We start from the raw sequence: 18,047 nt of genomic DNA, 5'->3' as shown, positions 1-18,047 counted from the left end.
GTTTGTTTTCATATCCTTGAGTGATGAAAACTTGTACAGAAGTCATTAGGACTGCAGGAATCCCTCCGAATTGTCAGCGTAGATATCACAGCAGCGGACATGATGGTGATCAGGCGTGCATAGTTTGACCTTCAACTCTCAAAATCTGTTTGTCACAGCTTTTTATATTTCTAATAAGAAATGATTTTTCAGTTGTAGCCATTTTTATATTTAGATAATAAAAATCATTACTGTTACTTAATAAAAAAAGATTTTAATTTTAATGTGCATTAGTCAGACTTCATAGAGGGACTAATTTTGTTCATATTACTGTGTAGCATAGCTGTGTAGTATAGCTGTGAGTGGGCAATATGGATAGAATTGTCTATTAAAGTCTAATTGTGTCGCAGACGTAGGACTCAAGTCATTTGGTCCAAATCTCAATGGTTGCATTTTTTTCTTTTCTTGGGCAAGTCAAATGATATTGACCAATTTATCTAATCTTTATCCATTCAAAAAGTATGACAATAAATTGAATTTGCTTTAGAATTATTGATCCTCAGTGAAATGACAGTGCTGCAAAAATAATAAATATCAAGGTTTTGTCATAAAGCTGTCCTCCTTGATTTGCATTTACACAAACGTGTTAAAAAGGAGAGGTACCTCGGTATAAACAGTATAGTAGACATTTGTTTTGTTTCATGGTATATAATATTGCTCAGCCCTGTTTGTAGAAATGTAAACTGGTATTCTGTTCAATAGATCTAGAGTTGGACTTTTTTTTCCACCTCCGTCAAATATGTGACCTTAGTTTGCCTCATGTGACTGCCGTGACTCATCTTTATCTTTGATCCTGTAAGCATCTTGAAGTGAGTAAAAATATTTTCTGTATGCTGCTCCATCTGTCTGAAACCTTTTGCAGTTACTGTAGATCTAAAATTGCTACAACATTCGCTCCCTTTAGGGAATACAAATCATAGCTGGAGAAGTGGGTCCTCTCTCGTCTGGCTGCTGCTGTTTGAAGGTATTTCAGAATCTATGCGTTCATCTAGATTATTGTATTGTATTGGTCTTAGTTATTTGTATGGTTTTTGACGGCTCATGGGGTTGAATTTCATGGTTGTATTCTAAATGTTAATCATGATTTTATAATCGTGTCTCTATTTAATTCTGCTTTGTGGCATATTTTACATCATCTGTCTTATGTCCTAACTCATTGTTTAAGCCTCTCAGCCAGGGCACTATTTAAAATGAGATTTTTAATCTTAATGAGGCTTTCCCGATTAATACTTTTGAACCCTTATTTTACCCTGACACTTTGAGTTATCAAGCAACTGTATGGGTTGAAAAAAAAACATTTGGGAAACATTTTCAAAAGCAATTAGACAAAGAAAATACTTGTGGAGCTAACAGCAACACTGTTTTGCTTTAATAATGGAATCTCACACATGCTGTGCAAACCAATAACACAATGTTTACAATTCTGTAAGATTGCCTATTATATACCAAAAACATATTAATGATATTTTGAGATATCAGAAGTCTGCATCTGTATTCCTAATCAAACTGTATGAGTGTTTCATCTGTGGATGGGCCATTCATCCATCAAAGAGTGAAAGAAAGATTATCATGTTGAACGGAGAACAGCGAAACAAATGTGAATACCATCTCCAGCAGTGACTTTTGACTTGGATGTGTCTACATGCCATTTCCATTATTTTACTGCTGGAATTAACAGCATTAGCGTAGCTTGGCTTTAATTTGCATAATAAAAGAATTAGGATCGTTGATTTGAATCCCAATTAGTTTGAACTCGACAGCCAGTTAAACAGAGGCTGATATCTCAGGAGCTTTTGTCGGCTGGTCACGTGGGTGTATGTGTTTTGTAATAGAGGAAACAAGCATGGACCCTGCTCAGTGCAAAGCATGAACACTCAGCCCACTCAGAGTCAGGCAGGACATTTCTTTTAAGTTCTTTTTGGCTATTTTGAGAAGGAGATTTTTCACTGTTACACTGGGTGAAAATTGGCAATCAATTTTTGTCAACTTATATACGTCTCCAAACTTATTTCACCTTCCTCAAGGCGTGATTGTTGATCTTGGGCAGCTTCTGGTGTGACAGAAGTCCTGGTTGCTTGGCAACAGGTACAAGTTTAGAGTGCGGTGTGACTGTGACGACCAGGGTGAGAGTAGCTACGCCTGACAAGCCTGTAGTGAACACACAAACGCACACATGCTTGTTCTGCAGTTGGATGTGTGTGCGTCACATGTTTCTTGCAGGAAGGGGGGATTAGAGGGAGCCATCAGTAAACTCCTCAGGGAAGTGCTGACATTAAACAGCACAAGTGCTTGAGAGATCGATGTGGGTACCTTGGAGCAGCCATACCTCTGGATGACCATGTGTCCTTCATAACTGCACAGCCCAAAATATGACACATTCATCATCAAAGGCAGCGTGATGTGGAGAGCTGCGGGGAGGACTTGGAACTTCACAGGGTTTCTAAAGACGGAGCCCCTCGCTGCTGCAGGGGTCTGTGGCACCTGGCATGACAGATTTGTTTCATAGACAAATAAATGCTGACTATAACAGCTCATAACCACATGGCAAATGGTCCATCATCATTAAATGTTGGCACAGCAGCATTGCATTGGTAATGTGATGTTCCCATAAACTCGGAGGTTTATGGGGCAAAGCAGCTACTGACAAAACGCAATTCATACTCATCGTATCTAAGTTGGGCAGCCGGCTCTACAATGTCACCCCTTTAAGTCCCATGCCACAAATAACATGTATATCATACACTCAGTGCATTTACATGAAATTGAATAAAGCGGTTACTCAAGGAAACCAGGTCACGCAGGTAATCAGAGAATATATTTACAAAATATATTTGATCTCTTCCTGCAGCAGGTCAGTAATCAGATGTCTCTCTTGACACTGATATTTTGATTAAATTAATATATCTGCTCGGCAGGGTAGGCAAAACGTAAATTTATCCTTTTATTTCAAGGACATTTTTTTTAAGAAGACCCCAAAAAAAGGGCGCCATAGGCAGACAAACAGCAGGGGCTTAAGCCCTCTTTGAGATCCACCTGTGCATGTGCCAGCTCTCTTCTAACTTCAGTTGTGCAAGGAAACCGCTTCCATACCGCAGAGAACTGAAGTTTAAATCACTTACCATGAATCAAAGTCACTCACACTTTACTACAAAAAAAGCACACCAATCAAAGCCTCAGTATGAAAGAATAGTTGTGCTCCTGTGTAAACTAGATTAGAACTCCTCACCCAAAAACATGTCAGATGAATAGACACCTTGAATGGTTAGTTCTCCCCGAGACATTTTACAATGTATGCCTACATTTGGTGGGCTGCTCCATTATAATTCCAATCCCTGAGGACCAGATGGATAAAATGTTAGCACAATGAGCTCTTTATCTAAAAACAAATAGGCCAAGTGTGCGTATGAATTGATACATCACTCCTTAAATTAAAATTTCCCTTTAGATTTTCCTGCTTTAAACACCTTCCCCTTGCCTTGTTCTGTGAAGGTATGTCTGTTTTTTTGTTTAGTTCTCAGTTGCTGTGGCCATCATCTTTTAATGCATGTGTTTGTAATGTTTTACAAATCAGAGTGCATATTTGCATATATGTGTGTGTGTGTGTGTGTGTGTGTGTGTGTGTGTGCGCGCTTTCCTGCTCCCAATCAGTTGTCAGGCTGTGAATGGGCGGTCTAAATTTGCAGATCACTGCTGAATCACACCACATCAGTGTCATGCATGTTTATGACACTGATGGCGGAGGCGGGAGATTGCAGCACAACAGACAGAAAAACAAATAGGTCTCCAAGGTGATCGAGAAGATTTCTGTGACTGAAACCAACGTGCTTATTATGAGACTGGCAGGCTAAATAGGCTGGAGGATGAGCCAAGAGCCTGATGGAGCACAGTAATCACTGGCAAATTGCAAACCTTAGATTCAGCATGCGAACACTTTACATAAGGTATCTATGGAATCGCACATCTCACACATCACCAACCAACAACATTCACAAACAGGTGAGAAAACACTGAGATAATAAATTATTTAGATGGGTTCGTCGTGCATGTACCTGTGGCTGGGTCAATAGTACGCTCAATCAAGTGGTCGTCCTGGTGAACCCACTCGCCGTTGCACTTGAAGTAGATCTGCGTGGCAGGGCTGGAGCGGCATGTCAGTGTCACCGGTTTGTTCTTCACGATGAACTCGTCCTCTGGCTCCACCAGGAAGTGAGGTAACAAGTCCGAGAAGGCGGCGGGGAGTGTTGCTGTGGCGTGCTCAGAACCTTCGGAGAGTAAAGAGAAGTAGTGATTTTAGAGGGATGCTAAAAAAACAAACAAAAAAACAAACACACTTTCATGTTCTCAAGTTGTCATGGATGCAGCAGTCACCAAATATCTGATGCAGAAATTCAGTGTCCTTGGTGCATTGCGTACTCATGCATATGAGAGCGGGAGAAGAGGATACAGACAGATGGACAGACAGAGAAAAAGAGAGACCAAACTGTATGGAGGAGAGTTGGCAGTGACAGAGCTTGGCCTTGTGTGCTCTTGGCTGGGTCAGGGGGGGTGTAGCCGAGTCCAGGTCTTTACTTCAGCTCTTAATCACAGCTGATGGACCGGCGGCAATAAATCCCATCCCAGCGACTAGGCCACTTCAAACTGTGTTATACAGCTCTTCAACCGGGACTCTAACTCTGTCCACATTAGGCAAGACAGGGCAAGAGGCAGGGAGGTTAAAGATGATGGACAGCTAGACAGCAGGTTAACTCAAAATCACTTCCTATATACAGTAATGGCTGTTTTTATTCCTCCAGAATCTTATGACGTAGGAGATGTCTTGCAAGAAGAGGAAAGATACATCTCCACTGAGCAGAGATCCAACAGTTGTCCTTCAGGGGCACAATGCTGCGATTTACAGCAAACTTTTACGCTGAAAAATGTTCAACACAAACGCTGAATGGCACAGCAGAGCCTAGAGCGCACACATCCTTCCTCCATGAACACAGCTTCTCTCTCTCTAAACATATTAGCTTTGTGCAAGAGATGGCAAGAGGACACAGAACGGAGTGGAAAGAGGGAAAATAACCTCTTTACACCACCGGCACTCAGGGGAGACCAGTAAATCCCAAAATAAAACCTCTTTAAAAAGGAGTGTAATATTAATTTACTGCCTTGAATCCAATATGGCTGACAGACCAGGCATTAACAACCTTCTCCATCACTCCCTGCGCGGTGGCAGAGGAGGGAAGTCCACATCTCTCATAATGAAATGGCAACACTCGTGCTGACCTCTCTCTCCTCTCCTCCCTCGCCCCAGCCTTCGTTCATCCATGCAGCTCGCTGATGCCCGGGTCAGGGATAATATCGCGTTGCGTCATAAACACCAATCTTTTGCATAAAGACATTATCTGTCAGTTCCTCCCCCACTACACATTATATTTATGTCTCTCTTTCTTCTCCTATTTTTCTTTTCCCCTGTGTGCTGAGTTGCTAATTTATCAGGATGAGATAGTGAAGCATGCCGCACCGCCGCTGCCGCTGAACCCCATTAATGTTTCGTGTACATGTTTAACTCTTAATGAAAACTAAATGTTCTGTGTCCAATGAAGGACATACATCACTTGCTGACACTTTCCCCTTTTCCCATTTTCCCATTTTCCAAGCACATTTACTTTTTGCAACACAGTGAAGAAAATGTCATTAATATGGCAGCTGCCTGTTCAGGTCAAAACAGCATTATTTACTATGCATGTGTGTGTGTTTCTTGTCTTGTAATGTTGAAGAAAAGGCCACAGTTCATCATGAATAGTGTGTATAATTGCTCGAACGGAGAGCCAAACTTTTGCTCATAAACAGCGTGGGACCAGTAGGTCAGGTTGTTTGAAAGTGTGTTGGTCCTAATGACGGCGGCTTCTTCTAATGGGCCGGTTTCCAGCTTTGTGACCACAGCCATTAGCAGGCCGGGCCGACCCTCTGTACTCCCTGCAGACAGAAGAAGACAGCTCACTAAAACAGTGGGCGAGTCTCACCTCACACCTGCCAGGTTAATCATCTCATAGAGGACAGTGAGACAAAAGCCACCTGAGACGCTGCCGATCGTGAGAACGACTTGATGAGCTCCTGATGTTGTTAACTAGACGCTGCCTGCTCATTTGCCAGGGTCACATTCAACTTGAACTCTCAACTTTTTGATGATGTTTTCAATTTGTGTTTGTGTTTGTGTGTGTGAGTCACAAGGGGTGGGGGTTAGTCTTCCATTTTAGTACATGCACTTCAGGTTAATGAGGTTGAAAACGTAATTTCTTTCGAGAAGTAAATTGTCATTTTATGGCAGGGCATTCTAGTCACGCACTGCTTTATATCAAACCCATAATGGAGGGCTGATGCGTAGTAAATTGGCTTAGATTATTGTCAAGACACAATGTATTTCAAAGTCAACGTGAGCACACATACACATACACATACACACACACACACACACACACACACCGGGAGTATCAGCCACTTAAAGGACTTGTTGCAGGTCAATGCACAAATCAAATAGACATACAAAAGCATTATGGGCAGTGCATTAGATTCCACTGAATGTGATTGGCTAAAGCCGCTATTAATTGCCAAATGCATCAGAGTCTATTGCCAAATCATTTAGTATGCACACAAACAACAAACACAGGATGCTAAATGTCTCCCTTGCTGATCATTCAGCCAATGAAGATGATTTAATTGATACAACATGCTGGATGTGTTGCTAGGGCCCAGTAACCATTACATACCTACCAAATATTATCATAAAAAGAATCTAGAAAAATAATTTTGACTCTTGTCCTCTTTAAAAGAAACAAATCAGGTTATGACCCGTTATTTGTCTGCAGCTGCTTTTCTCTCGACAGCTGACCTAAAACACACAAACAACCGCACAGCCGTACACACAAACACAACAAGGGTGCACCAGCTGTCAGTGTGCTGAGCCATGATGTCCAGGGCAGATTTCCTGCTGCACACAGACTCCATGTCTCATGTGTCCAGCTGACCACGTCAACTCCCAAGTCAGGGATCGAGTATGTCTACGAGGAGGAGGAGATGATGAAGTTATGAAACAGTAAGTCTCGCATAGCCACATCTTTCTTCACAGCGCTGTGTCAGTGCTTGAGTGTGGTCTGGCCGCACTTCTGCTTGATTATTCCCGGATAGAGAAAAAAACGGTTGCTTGTATCTCTTTAAACCAATTGTAATGGGCAGCCTGATAACAGAGATAGCAGTAAGGAAGGAGAATGATTGAAATGCTGGGTGTCAGGCTTTATCCCAGCACTGTATATCCGGTAAACCAGACTGTGAGGAAGTCAAAGAGTCTCAAAATATATATATAAAAATCTGAGGGGGTTACCATCTATCTTCAATAATGATTTTTACTTTAATGCCACATCCTGTATCACTTTTTACACATAAATCTTATTTTGAGATGAAATCCTGCATAGTTATCCTGACTTCTCTGCACGTGTCAGCGTGCCCCACACTGTCGACTTAGGTACGTTACCGCCGTTTGTAAAATATGCATTTATTTATTTATTGTACGCATTATTTACTTGGAGAACAGAATTGCTGAATGCATCAAGGCACGAGGATGTCATGGGGGAGAAGAACCATAGCTGGAGAGAAAATAACCCCCTTTTGTGTTGCTCCCTCATGGCACCAACACATCGTTGCCCTTTGGAGCCAATTACAATTTTTTTTTTTTACATCATGTCCCTGAAGGAAAGCATCATTGAGCAATCACTGGGCATAATTTACATCAAAGTGATGAACAGCAGCTATAACAAGTGTTTTATGACACCATCAGCACCTTACAATGTCCTCTGAAATTAATTCAATTAAAATCACTATGCAGAATATTAAACCATTTCATGTTTAGCTGCCATTAACAATAAAGCAGTGATCAAATTTGTCACAATCACTTTGTTGGTTGATGGCTTTCTGGATCTTTATACAACATTGAGTATCTATATTTGGTAATCACACTAAATATAATGTTTATATTAGGTTTATGTATGGTTATTTTTAATAAGCTTCAGGCGACACTAACACTGGCAGGGATCCAACATAGGGAAGGAAGCAGAAATGGGACGTGTAAGAAAAAAAACCACACACTCCACCATCATATATAATCTGGAGCACGGCTGACTGATGTATGTTTGTCTCCAGATGACAAATATTTACTCCTCCACATGTCTGGGTTTCAAGATACATTTTTCAATGAGACAACCATGCTTCAATGAACACACACACACACACACGCATGCACACACACACACACACACACACGCACGCACGGACGCACGCACACACACACGCACACACACAAAGATTTTTTAAAAAGGCACACATACGCAAAATATAGACGGGGAAAAAGCAGCTCACAAACAACTTTGTCTTTTTCTTGATCAATGCGAGATGCAGAATTATTCATGCAAACAAAAATGCAGGTTTACACAGAAACGCTTGAATGTCAACAAATTCTGGTATTATAGGATATTCCTGGTTATTAAGGTTGGCCTGGAAGACAATCAGTCACTGGCAGAGAATATAAACTTGTATAGAAAAGCATTAAAAAAAAACATGTAGGAGAGATGGCACCCATGGCAACCCAAACTTCATCACATCACATTTGCATCAGTAGTGAAGGATGCAGAGAGGCTTAAGGAGGGGAAAAAAGGGAGTGAAGGACGGAAGGAGAGGTGGGGGCTGAGAGGACGGTTATGAATAAGTAAATCAGTCTCACACATGCCTCACATGACGTTATTACAATCTATTTAAATGAATAGAAAATTGGCTGCTAAGCATGCACATTGATGCAGGGCTGTACATCTGTGTACATATATTAATTCAGGACACCAATAACATGCTGCCTACACTGTTTCCTGACGAGAATATTTTCATGATAGATGCGTTCCTGAAGCTCGGGTCACATCGTTGCCATCAAAAGCCAGCGACATAAATCATCCCCAGTCAAACAGGCAGCACTTTGAATGATTAAATTCTGTTTTTCTTTGAGTGATGTCGTTAAACAAAAGAAAAAAGTTAGAGCTGTTATACGTGTAAATACGGTGCATGGCAACACCATTAATGAGCCTTACACCTTTGAACAGGAGCAAACACATCCGCTAAATCCGGTTTGTTGATTTCTATTTATTTTTTCCTGTCATTTATTTGAAGTGACGCCTCAGCAGGGGAAGAAACGTTGTGCCGTCTACCTTTGCAACCAGCGGCGGCACTCCGACACCTTCGCGTCGCTCGCCTTTCAAGGCGACGCCTTCTTGAAAGGCCCATTTGCCTTGAAATCTATGAGACCATTTTAAGCTCCTGTCAATGTAAAAGAGCTGACATTTTGAGAACTGTGCTTAAGTGACAGTGGCTGCATGTGTGTGAATATATTTGTCTGTGCAAATATGCATGTTTGTGCAAATGTGTGTGAATAAATGGCTTAAAGTGATGTTTAACAAGATCAACAGCTGGGAGCCTGAATTTGTGAATACAAAAACAGCATGAGCGTGAACAAAAGACACATTGATCTTTCTGATTTAAATCGTTTTACGGTCAGACCTGTGATTCAGAAAGCGCATTCCTATTCTTAGAAGCGTCATTAACACGATTTGGACTAAGAGACTCAAGATTGGAAGGAATATTCATATTCATTACTCAAGTGCCACAGCTGATGCTTTGTCTTTAACTTCCACATATTTCCACAGACAAGCCAGTTTTATGCCTCTCAACCAATCCGTTTTCTAAAACAGTGGTTTATTCCCTGTCTGTGACTCTCCAACAAACTCAGTACCCTGCATAATTCAGTGAATATTCCAGCTTGTTTTTTTTTACCCACGTTACATTATATATATGCTGTCCACCTCCTTTACGCATTTTAAGGCATTCAAAATGTAGTATGAGAGTGTTCAGCTGCTTCATGAAGAAACACACTTTTGATCACGGCCTCATATTAAACAGCATCTTCTCAAGAAATGAAGAGCTTAGTTTAAATTGAAAATGCATAATTCAAATCCAGAGCATGGCAAAGATCAAGTTGAATTATCAGCTAAATATGTGCTCCTCTTCGAGTGCTTGTGTCAGAAAATAATATGTTCTCAAAACAGCATTCAGAAACTTGCATGGCCATATCTGCGTTGTAAAGCTTAAGTTAGGCCATTTCATTTAGTTTGGTTCTCTCAGCCGTGATTTCACAAAAGGATTGCATGGCTTTTGCAGCCGCTTAACCTGCACTGAAGATATGAGGAATGCCTCTGCACCTTGTCCATTTTGTGTGATTGAATAACATGTTTTTGTGAGTTGGCTCTTAACGGGTTGGGTAGGCGTGGGTATTACAAAACCCTGAATCCACATCACTATCAAATGTCTGCTTTGCCAGACATATAACTGCAGTAAGATACTTAAAAAGGCTGCAAAACTGTATGGGTGTGTTTGCGCTGTAATATCATTTGCCCTGTGATGAACATGTGACATGAAACTACAGTTTATCTGCCTAAAAGACAGACAAACCAAAGAGCACTGCAGGGGGATTAAAGATTGACCAACCACCGCCATGGTGGGGACGGACACCGTTGTCAAGCTGTGTGTGTCACTGGCCAATCACCACCATGTGAGCTAAATATGCCTATATCATAGGCTCCGCTGTAGCTGACTCCATTCAAGTCAGTTGCTACTATACAGTCTATGGTTGTTACTGTTGTGGATGTAAAACAGAGGAGCAATGGCTTTGAGCATCACAACCTCCGCAAAATTACTCGTTTCAATTTGATCTTATAACATTTTTGGAATGTCCAAGAAGAGCTGCTTGGTTTTACCCCTGAGTGAAGATTGAAACTGAGTATAACTAGTTGACAGTTCTGTCTGATATCAGGCTACTGAGACAGGACAGATAGCAGTTGCAAATGATGTGCAATTCATTGTGCCGTCAGTGGCCGCAATCCATTCTTTGTAAATTTGCCCCTCAGTGTATAAATCCTAAAAATAATCAAAATATGTAGAGTTCTTGAGCTTTTTAAGAAATTCAAAAAGCACAATAAAGCCTGTGCAGACATGAGAAACACTAATTTTAGAGGGAAATTCAAAACCCCTTGCTGTAGCAAAACTTAGGCTGTAAATGCCTCAGATTGTTCGAAGCGTCACCTGTGAGTTGTTCTAAGAGTCACAGAGATTTAAACACATTTTGGCTTAACAAACACACAATCCTCAAAGGAACTTTAGGTATTCTAAGCTGTCAGGAGGGGCAGATGTAGTTGCGGTCTTTGGAATCCCAAGACACGCACACGCTCATGGATTTGTGTCCCCTTGTGCTCAGCCGGAAACGAGGTTATCCAGAAGCAAGTTGATTACAGAAGTCAGTGCAGGCATGGGAAGAAACAGAGAGGGAAAGGAGGCATTCTTAAATCTTTGAAATGGATGTTAGGAAATAATGGGAGGAAGGAGGAAGGAAAAGACAAGAGACGATTTAGATTACCAAGTTAATCCTTTAATTACCGGATATGCCGAGAGCTAAAATAAGGTTTCACACACTGCATTTTACAACATTTCTAACTGCAGAGAGCAAGGCAGACTGCCATCATGATCAAGAGCCATAAACCTTAAAATAATGGAATATCACTATCACTGGTAATCTACTGTATATTGTTTGGGATGCTGGGGAAACAAACAAACTGCAAACTGAACAAAATACTGCAAATTGCTATTGTTACTTTGAGAGCTTCACAATTAAATAAAACATGTTTTCTTACGGCTGGCCTCCCAGCACACAATATGCCAAACAACCACACAGAAAATACAACAGTTTAGAAACCGTCCAAAAAACAGGCTCAATTTGGCAAAGTGACAAACCAGCGAAGTGGATTACTGCTGATATCGGCAGAAGTAATTCAGTCTGTTCCAAAGGCTTTCGACACAAAGTGTTGTAAACGTGAGGGGCCCTGCGACACTTGTCAACCACGTCAACTTGCCCATTCCTTCCTCCTCCTCCTCCTCCTCCTCCTCCTCCTCCTCCTCCTCATTTACCTTCCCAAATGGGGGGATGACTAGCGCTATCTAATTAGTGTGACGGAGCATGGAGGCTCCTCAGCATCAGACAGAGAATTAGAACACAACACGGAGATATGATCCATAACAAGGCTGAGATAAAGCATCACCTGTTCAACTCTAATTACTGTAACAGTAGGCCAGAACCAACTTCCCAATTTAACAAGCCCCCAAACGCTTTTGACATACTATGCCACTGGGCTCACTAACAGTATAGTGTAATGATAAGGTAAATATATATTATTATTATTATTAATAATAATAATAATAATAATAATAATAATAAATATTATTATAGTAATCTATTCATAGAGCTCAATTGGCTTTACAATAAAAAAATTAAAATGTGACACATTAAAGGAGCTGTAATCAAAATTCAGAGCATTAATACAGCAGCGAACAAATATTTACTATATAAAGATATAATGGACTAATGGTGTCCTGAGCAGAGAATTAAGTCACTCTCCCTCTGTGTGCTTTGTAATCCCAGTTTCTCTTTTGTTTGTATTGATAGCTGGTCTCGTCATGCGTGTATGTGAGTGCACGTGGCTGTGAAAAGATTTCCCTATTTCACGTATTGTGGGGAACAGTCTGTGTCAGCATTGTGAAGGCAATCCCAGCCCACTTTTTTTCAGTATTTAGCAGCTAATTTAAACCAAGGGCGAATAGACAATAAAATTGATGGTGGTGATATGAAGAAAATCAAATATCACAATATTGTTTGACCAAATGAGGGCTGCAGCTATCAAATCTTTTTGTAATCGAGTATTAGTTTACTATTTAAACTATTCAAAGTAGTGCATAACATTCTACATGACACACATGTTTACTCAAACAAGCTTCAAAGACAAAAGGGTTAATTTAGGAAATGAAAGAGAGATATTATCAGGAAGAGCGAGTCTCTCTCTTCCTGTTTACCGTAACAAGCAACGTACAAAACGCCACTGACACATTTACTCAAACAAAACTATAAAGACTGATCAGGTAGGGGACGTTATTTTAACATTCGTGACAAACTAAACATAGAGGCATTTACGAGGACAGTTAATGTTACGCATTATATTCCTGTTTATCTGTAACTACGGCAACTGCACTCCTTAAACCTGAACAGCGGTTGGTGAAGTGGTGTTAACAACAGGCTGCTTTCAGCTCAGACGCTGAATCATTAATGTCCTTTGTCTTTTCCGGATGTAGTGGTGTGCATCTGCAAAAACGGTCCGTGTGGAACAATGATCCCTGCAATGAACATGCTGCATAACAGGCGAGATAGGAATTACACAAATCATTGAGGCAGAGATTTTGACTCTATGATTTTTGTTATGGAGTAAATTCAAGTTACTCGAGTAATTGTATCAGCCATAGACCAAATACCTTACTATCAATATTGCAACACTATTGTAGGGTATCTATTAAATATTGGTTTATTGCCCAGACCTAATCCTTAGATGTTAAAATATATAAGTGAAAGTAAAAAAACAGTCTCACTGGTTGAAAATTTGACAATGCAGTCACTTAAAAAAAACAACCCAATTTAATCGTCAAAAACACCTTACTTTCACTGACCTGAGATATGTCATGGTTTCTAACACGTCTGTTAGCGCCTTCAAACTAATTTGCATATCAAGATTCAGAATTGAGATGATAAAAATACTTATTTATACTGGTTTAAGTGATCTGTCATTTAGATAATATATCCAGATAGAGGTCATGTTAACACCAATGTAAATGGGGCCTCATCAGTTGATAGAAACCATCTTAATTAGCATGCTAATAGTATAGATAGTATGGCTGAGGTTGATGTGAATGGCATTAGTTTAAAGTTAAAATCCACATTTTTTGAACCAATGATTGCACAAGTAAAGGCTAAGGGATCACCAACATCATCAGCATTCATTCTCTGGGTACCATGGATTTCTGTACAAAATTTCATGAAAATCCATTCAATAAGAGATATTTCAGTCTGGACCAAAGCAGTGGACTAACCAACTTTCCGTCCCTAGAACCACACCAAATTGTGTTTGCCAAATTAATGAGCCATGAAAACACAAATAGATGCGTTATTTATAACAGCTTTCGTGTTCTACATTTTTCATATTGCAGAGCCTAACATCAAATGCCGACCCTAGCCTCTACTATCTCTGAATATGCAGAGAATAATGAATACTGCACCCATAAGAAGTGCTAACATATGGCAGCACCATTATCAAAAGACAATAGCGTCTGCCACTATGTCACATGTTCACAAGACTCGGATCCAGAGGCTCCAGACCTGAAAGAGAAATGTAACAGGGAATTATACAGATAAGTGTGAATGTGACTACAAATAAAAGACAGAGCTGGTTATCTGATATGACTTTCCCTGGAAAGCAAACCAGAGCACATCTCAACTCCACGTGTGTTTAGGGTATCAGTCAGAGGCAGAAGCAGCGAGCAGAGGGGGGAACTCATTTCAACCTGAACAGCTTTCTGATTATTCTCTCCATTTTTATTTATTTATTTTCAGCTCCTTCCAGTCCTCCTGGCATAACAAGCAAAAGCAAAGACACACTGTGATTTAGCAATGCATGAATACAAATCGGTTTTGGAAGAAGCACATCTTTTATTACTCAAAACACACCACCTCCTCCATTTCAGGATAATCTACCTTAAAAAAACGAATGAGTTTTCTCAGCCAATTTAAGTAAAATTAGATATGAAACACCTTTGGAACAAAATGAAGTCCTGAATGTGTGACAGCAGCCGCATGTAACATTCACACCAGCTAATGCAAAAAACAACAACATTGATCCGGATAATGTCCCATCAAATCCCAGTGATGGCAGCTGGTTCAACAGCTTAGCCTCCTCACTTGTGAATGACTCATGTTACTTGGCCTTTATCTGTGCATTGGTAATTACTCCTGTTATATGTGACTTCTCACCTAGTCATGTGTGTTAAGGGAGTGATGGAAATTATATATTACCCTTAGAACATACAGCCCTGTACACCAGTCAAGTCAATAACAACAATAATGATGCAGGCCAAAGTGCAGTCACGTATGGAGTTGAAAATGAAAAAAAATAAACTGCACACAAGATTTATATATATATATATATATATATATATATAAAAAAGGTAGAATGATAAGAAAAAATAACAGCTGTACACCCAGATAAAATAACATCTTCCTAAAATGCAGCTGATGTTGCTACTTGTCCCCCTCCCAGACAGTCCAATTTCTTTTGATTTAACAACATTGGAGCTGGTATAAAAGAGAAAAGTGAAAGTAATGGTGCCATACTTCAGTACTGGGCTTGTTTTGCCTTAACCCTGCAGATCAGATGTACTGTTGTAAGCTTTAAACTCGTTTAGGCTCTGATACTGATGCCTACACAATCTAATTCCCCACACCTGTGACCGACTCCAAACACTTTGTCTTGAGAAAAAAATTGTATTATTTTACCTCATCAATTTTGTTTTAAGAGATACTTAAAAACTGTTAAACAATAAATAGCATGTCGGTGGGTTTAGAGTGTTTTAATGCGGAAAATGTGATGGGAAATTAAGGCCAATAAGAAATTGATTATGTGATTAGCAGCTGCAGCAATAGAATTTAGTCTGTCACAGATATACCGTTTATTTCCCAAATGTGGAAGTAGTATTTGAACAATAATTCTGACACATTTCCATAAAAAAAGAGAATAAAACCAACATCTCCATAATTTCTGACTTTGCCATCCCCTCTGTGGCAAGGCCTTTTGTTCCAACAGAAGATGTCAATCTTTAAATACACGTCACACACCTAAAATTTCACTTACTAAGAAAGCTAAATAGTTTACTAAAACAGCTGGGCACTATACTTTTAGGCCAACAGTAAACAGGAGTATGCAGTGCATCTGTTAGGGACTATTTTTAGCTGTGGATTAATACACATTTGATGTGATGTGGCCCCAGGACAGTGTGTGTAAGATTGACTCTAAATAAACTGCCCATATTCATGATAATGAGGGATCATGTCACCCAGTGTCACAGTGTGGCTCATTGATTCTTTATAAAGCACGGATGAGTACGCTACAAAATATCAGGCTTTGGATAACAAGACAATACTTGTTAGTAGGATCAATTTAGTGTTGGTTTTAGTTTTAGTCTTTTGGTGGCATTTGTTGCAATATGAAAATTATAAAATATCACCACACACACACTTAAATCATTCACTATAGTGAAACTAGCAAAACCACAATAATTAATCAAAAGGTAAACATTACATTAAAAGATTTATGTCAAAAGTAAAAATACTCATTCTTAACAAAGGTCCTTTTTATGATGTTAAATTATTGATACAACTATATTACTTTATATAAGTACTTTAATGCTGTAACTGGTCCAGGTGGTGCTCAGGCTACCCGTTTTTAGCGTGAAGTAAAATAAATGCAATGATTCTTTTGGAAATATAAAGGAATGACAGTGTAAAGTCTCAAACATTGGAGATACTCAATACTTAATTAATAAGTAATATATTGGTCATTTTCTTCGGGTTTTTTTTTTAGCTGCATTTCATATTATGAAAGGTGTTGTATTAATAGTGTATTCTTCTTCTTACTATTATTATTATTATTATTATTATTATTGTTATAACAATAACTAGCATGCTTAGTTAATTTCCTCCTCTCTCAGAGACAGGAGGCAGTGTGTGTCTGAGGTAGGCCAGCAGCACACAGGGATCCTCCTCCTGGGGTGTTACCACAACTGATAATCTTGTGACAGATGATGTGATGAGGTGGGACATCGTCGCTATGCTGCTAATAACATCTCATCACAAATAAGGGCTGATGACATGCACCGTCAGATAACAAGGGAGCTGCTTTCATTGTACAGGAGGGGCTGCAAAGTTTAACCTTCATCGCTTTTTTTTTTCATTCAATCGTCAAACAAGATTTATATGAAGCCAGTGGTAGATATGTGAAATGATAAGTTAGGTTCGTCTCTTGTGACCCTACTGAAGATGATTAGAACTAAAATGTCTCAGTTCTGTAGTAATCTGAAATCCATCATACTGAAATTCAAAATCATTTATGGTGCGGTAAGCTAAACATGGCAGGATGTAAAAACATTTCCAGAGTTTAGTTAGAAATAGAGAATACAATTGCACCAGAGTAAAACGTGTGACTATGATGCCACCGACAGTTAAATCGGTTCTACAGAATGTGCCATTCTGCTGCAGGCAATAAAATCCCCCTGAAAAATCAACATAAATTTGTTGTTCTAGACAAAAAGCAGTTCAGTGCACCCATATCGGTTGTAAATGCATTTTTTTCAGTCACTATCAGTTCAAAAAAGCCGTCAGTGCATTTGAACCAGAGGCCAAGCTGCAGTGGGTGCATGTGACACTGAGGGAAATTGAATTTATCAACACAATGTTCAGCTTCTTTTTTTCCCTTCGCTCTCATTAGCAGAGGGGTTACGGCCTTATGTACAATTCACAAATTCTTCAAGCTGTCCTTGAGATGCTCCTATTGAGACTCATGCCTTTCAATCTGTCATCTGGGTATGTACTGAATACTAACAAACACAATAAGGACAAATTCAGCATGTTTGCTTTTTGTTATTATAGGGTACATGTTGAGCACAGTAGAGCTCCCCACCCCCCCGAGTTCCCATCAACAATGGTCACCCTGGGTTTTTCCTCTTCCCTCCCTTTTCAAATCCATAAAGAGCCTTTATCCCCACACTCTACATTACAGAGACAGAAATGGCATCCACATCCAACCCAATAATGTGCATGAACAATGGCAAAGCATTAGGTGACTGGCAATAAAAATTGGAAAAGAGGCACTTTGCTCCAAGAAAATATACTAATAGAACTCAAGCTATGAGACCAGTGGAGGCGTCTCATCAGGGTTGTCGACCAATGTGAATAAAGATGTGAAGAATAAGGGGAAGTGCTTTTAAGGCAAAAAAAGAACATTATTTCAATT

General features: G+C 39.8%; 1 protein-coding gene across 1 annotated transcript in view; it reads right to left on the bottom strand.

Moving 5' to 3' along the window:
- unc5a (unc-5 netrin receptor A) overlaps nucleotides 1-18,047 on the bottom strand; it is a gene marked incomplete at its 3' end in the record, with an annotated part of 126,189 nt that overhangs the window by 57,114 nt on the left and 51,028 nt on the right. The window contains exon 2 of the mRNA XM_083915780.1: nucleotides 4,089-4,301. Coding sequence (XP_083771906.1) covers nucleotides 4,089-4,301 — 213 coding nt within the window. The remainder of the gene's footprint in view (nucleotides 1-4,088; nucleotides 4,302-18,047) is intronic.

The sequence above is a fragment of the Echiichthys vipera genome, assembly GCF_963691815.1.
Source record: "Echiichthys vipera genome assembly, chromosome: 6".
Lineage (NCBI taxonomy): Eukaryota > Metazoa > Chordata > Actinopteri > Perciformes > Trachinidae > Echiichthys > Echiichthys vipera.
The sequence above is the reverse complement of the archived record's forward strand: the minus strand, read 5'-3'. Positions and strand labels throughout refer to the sequence as shown.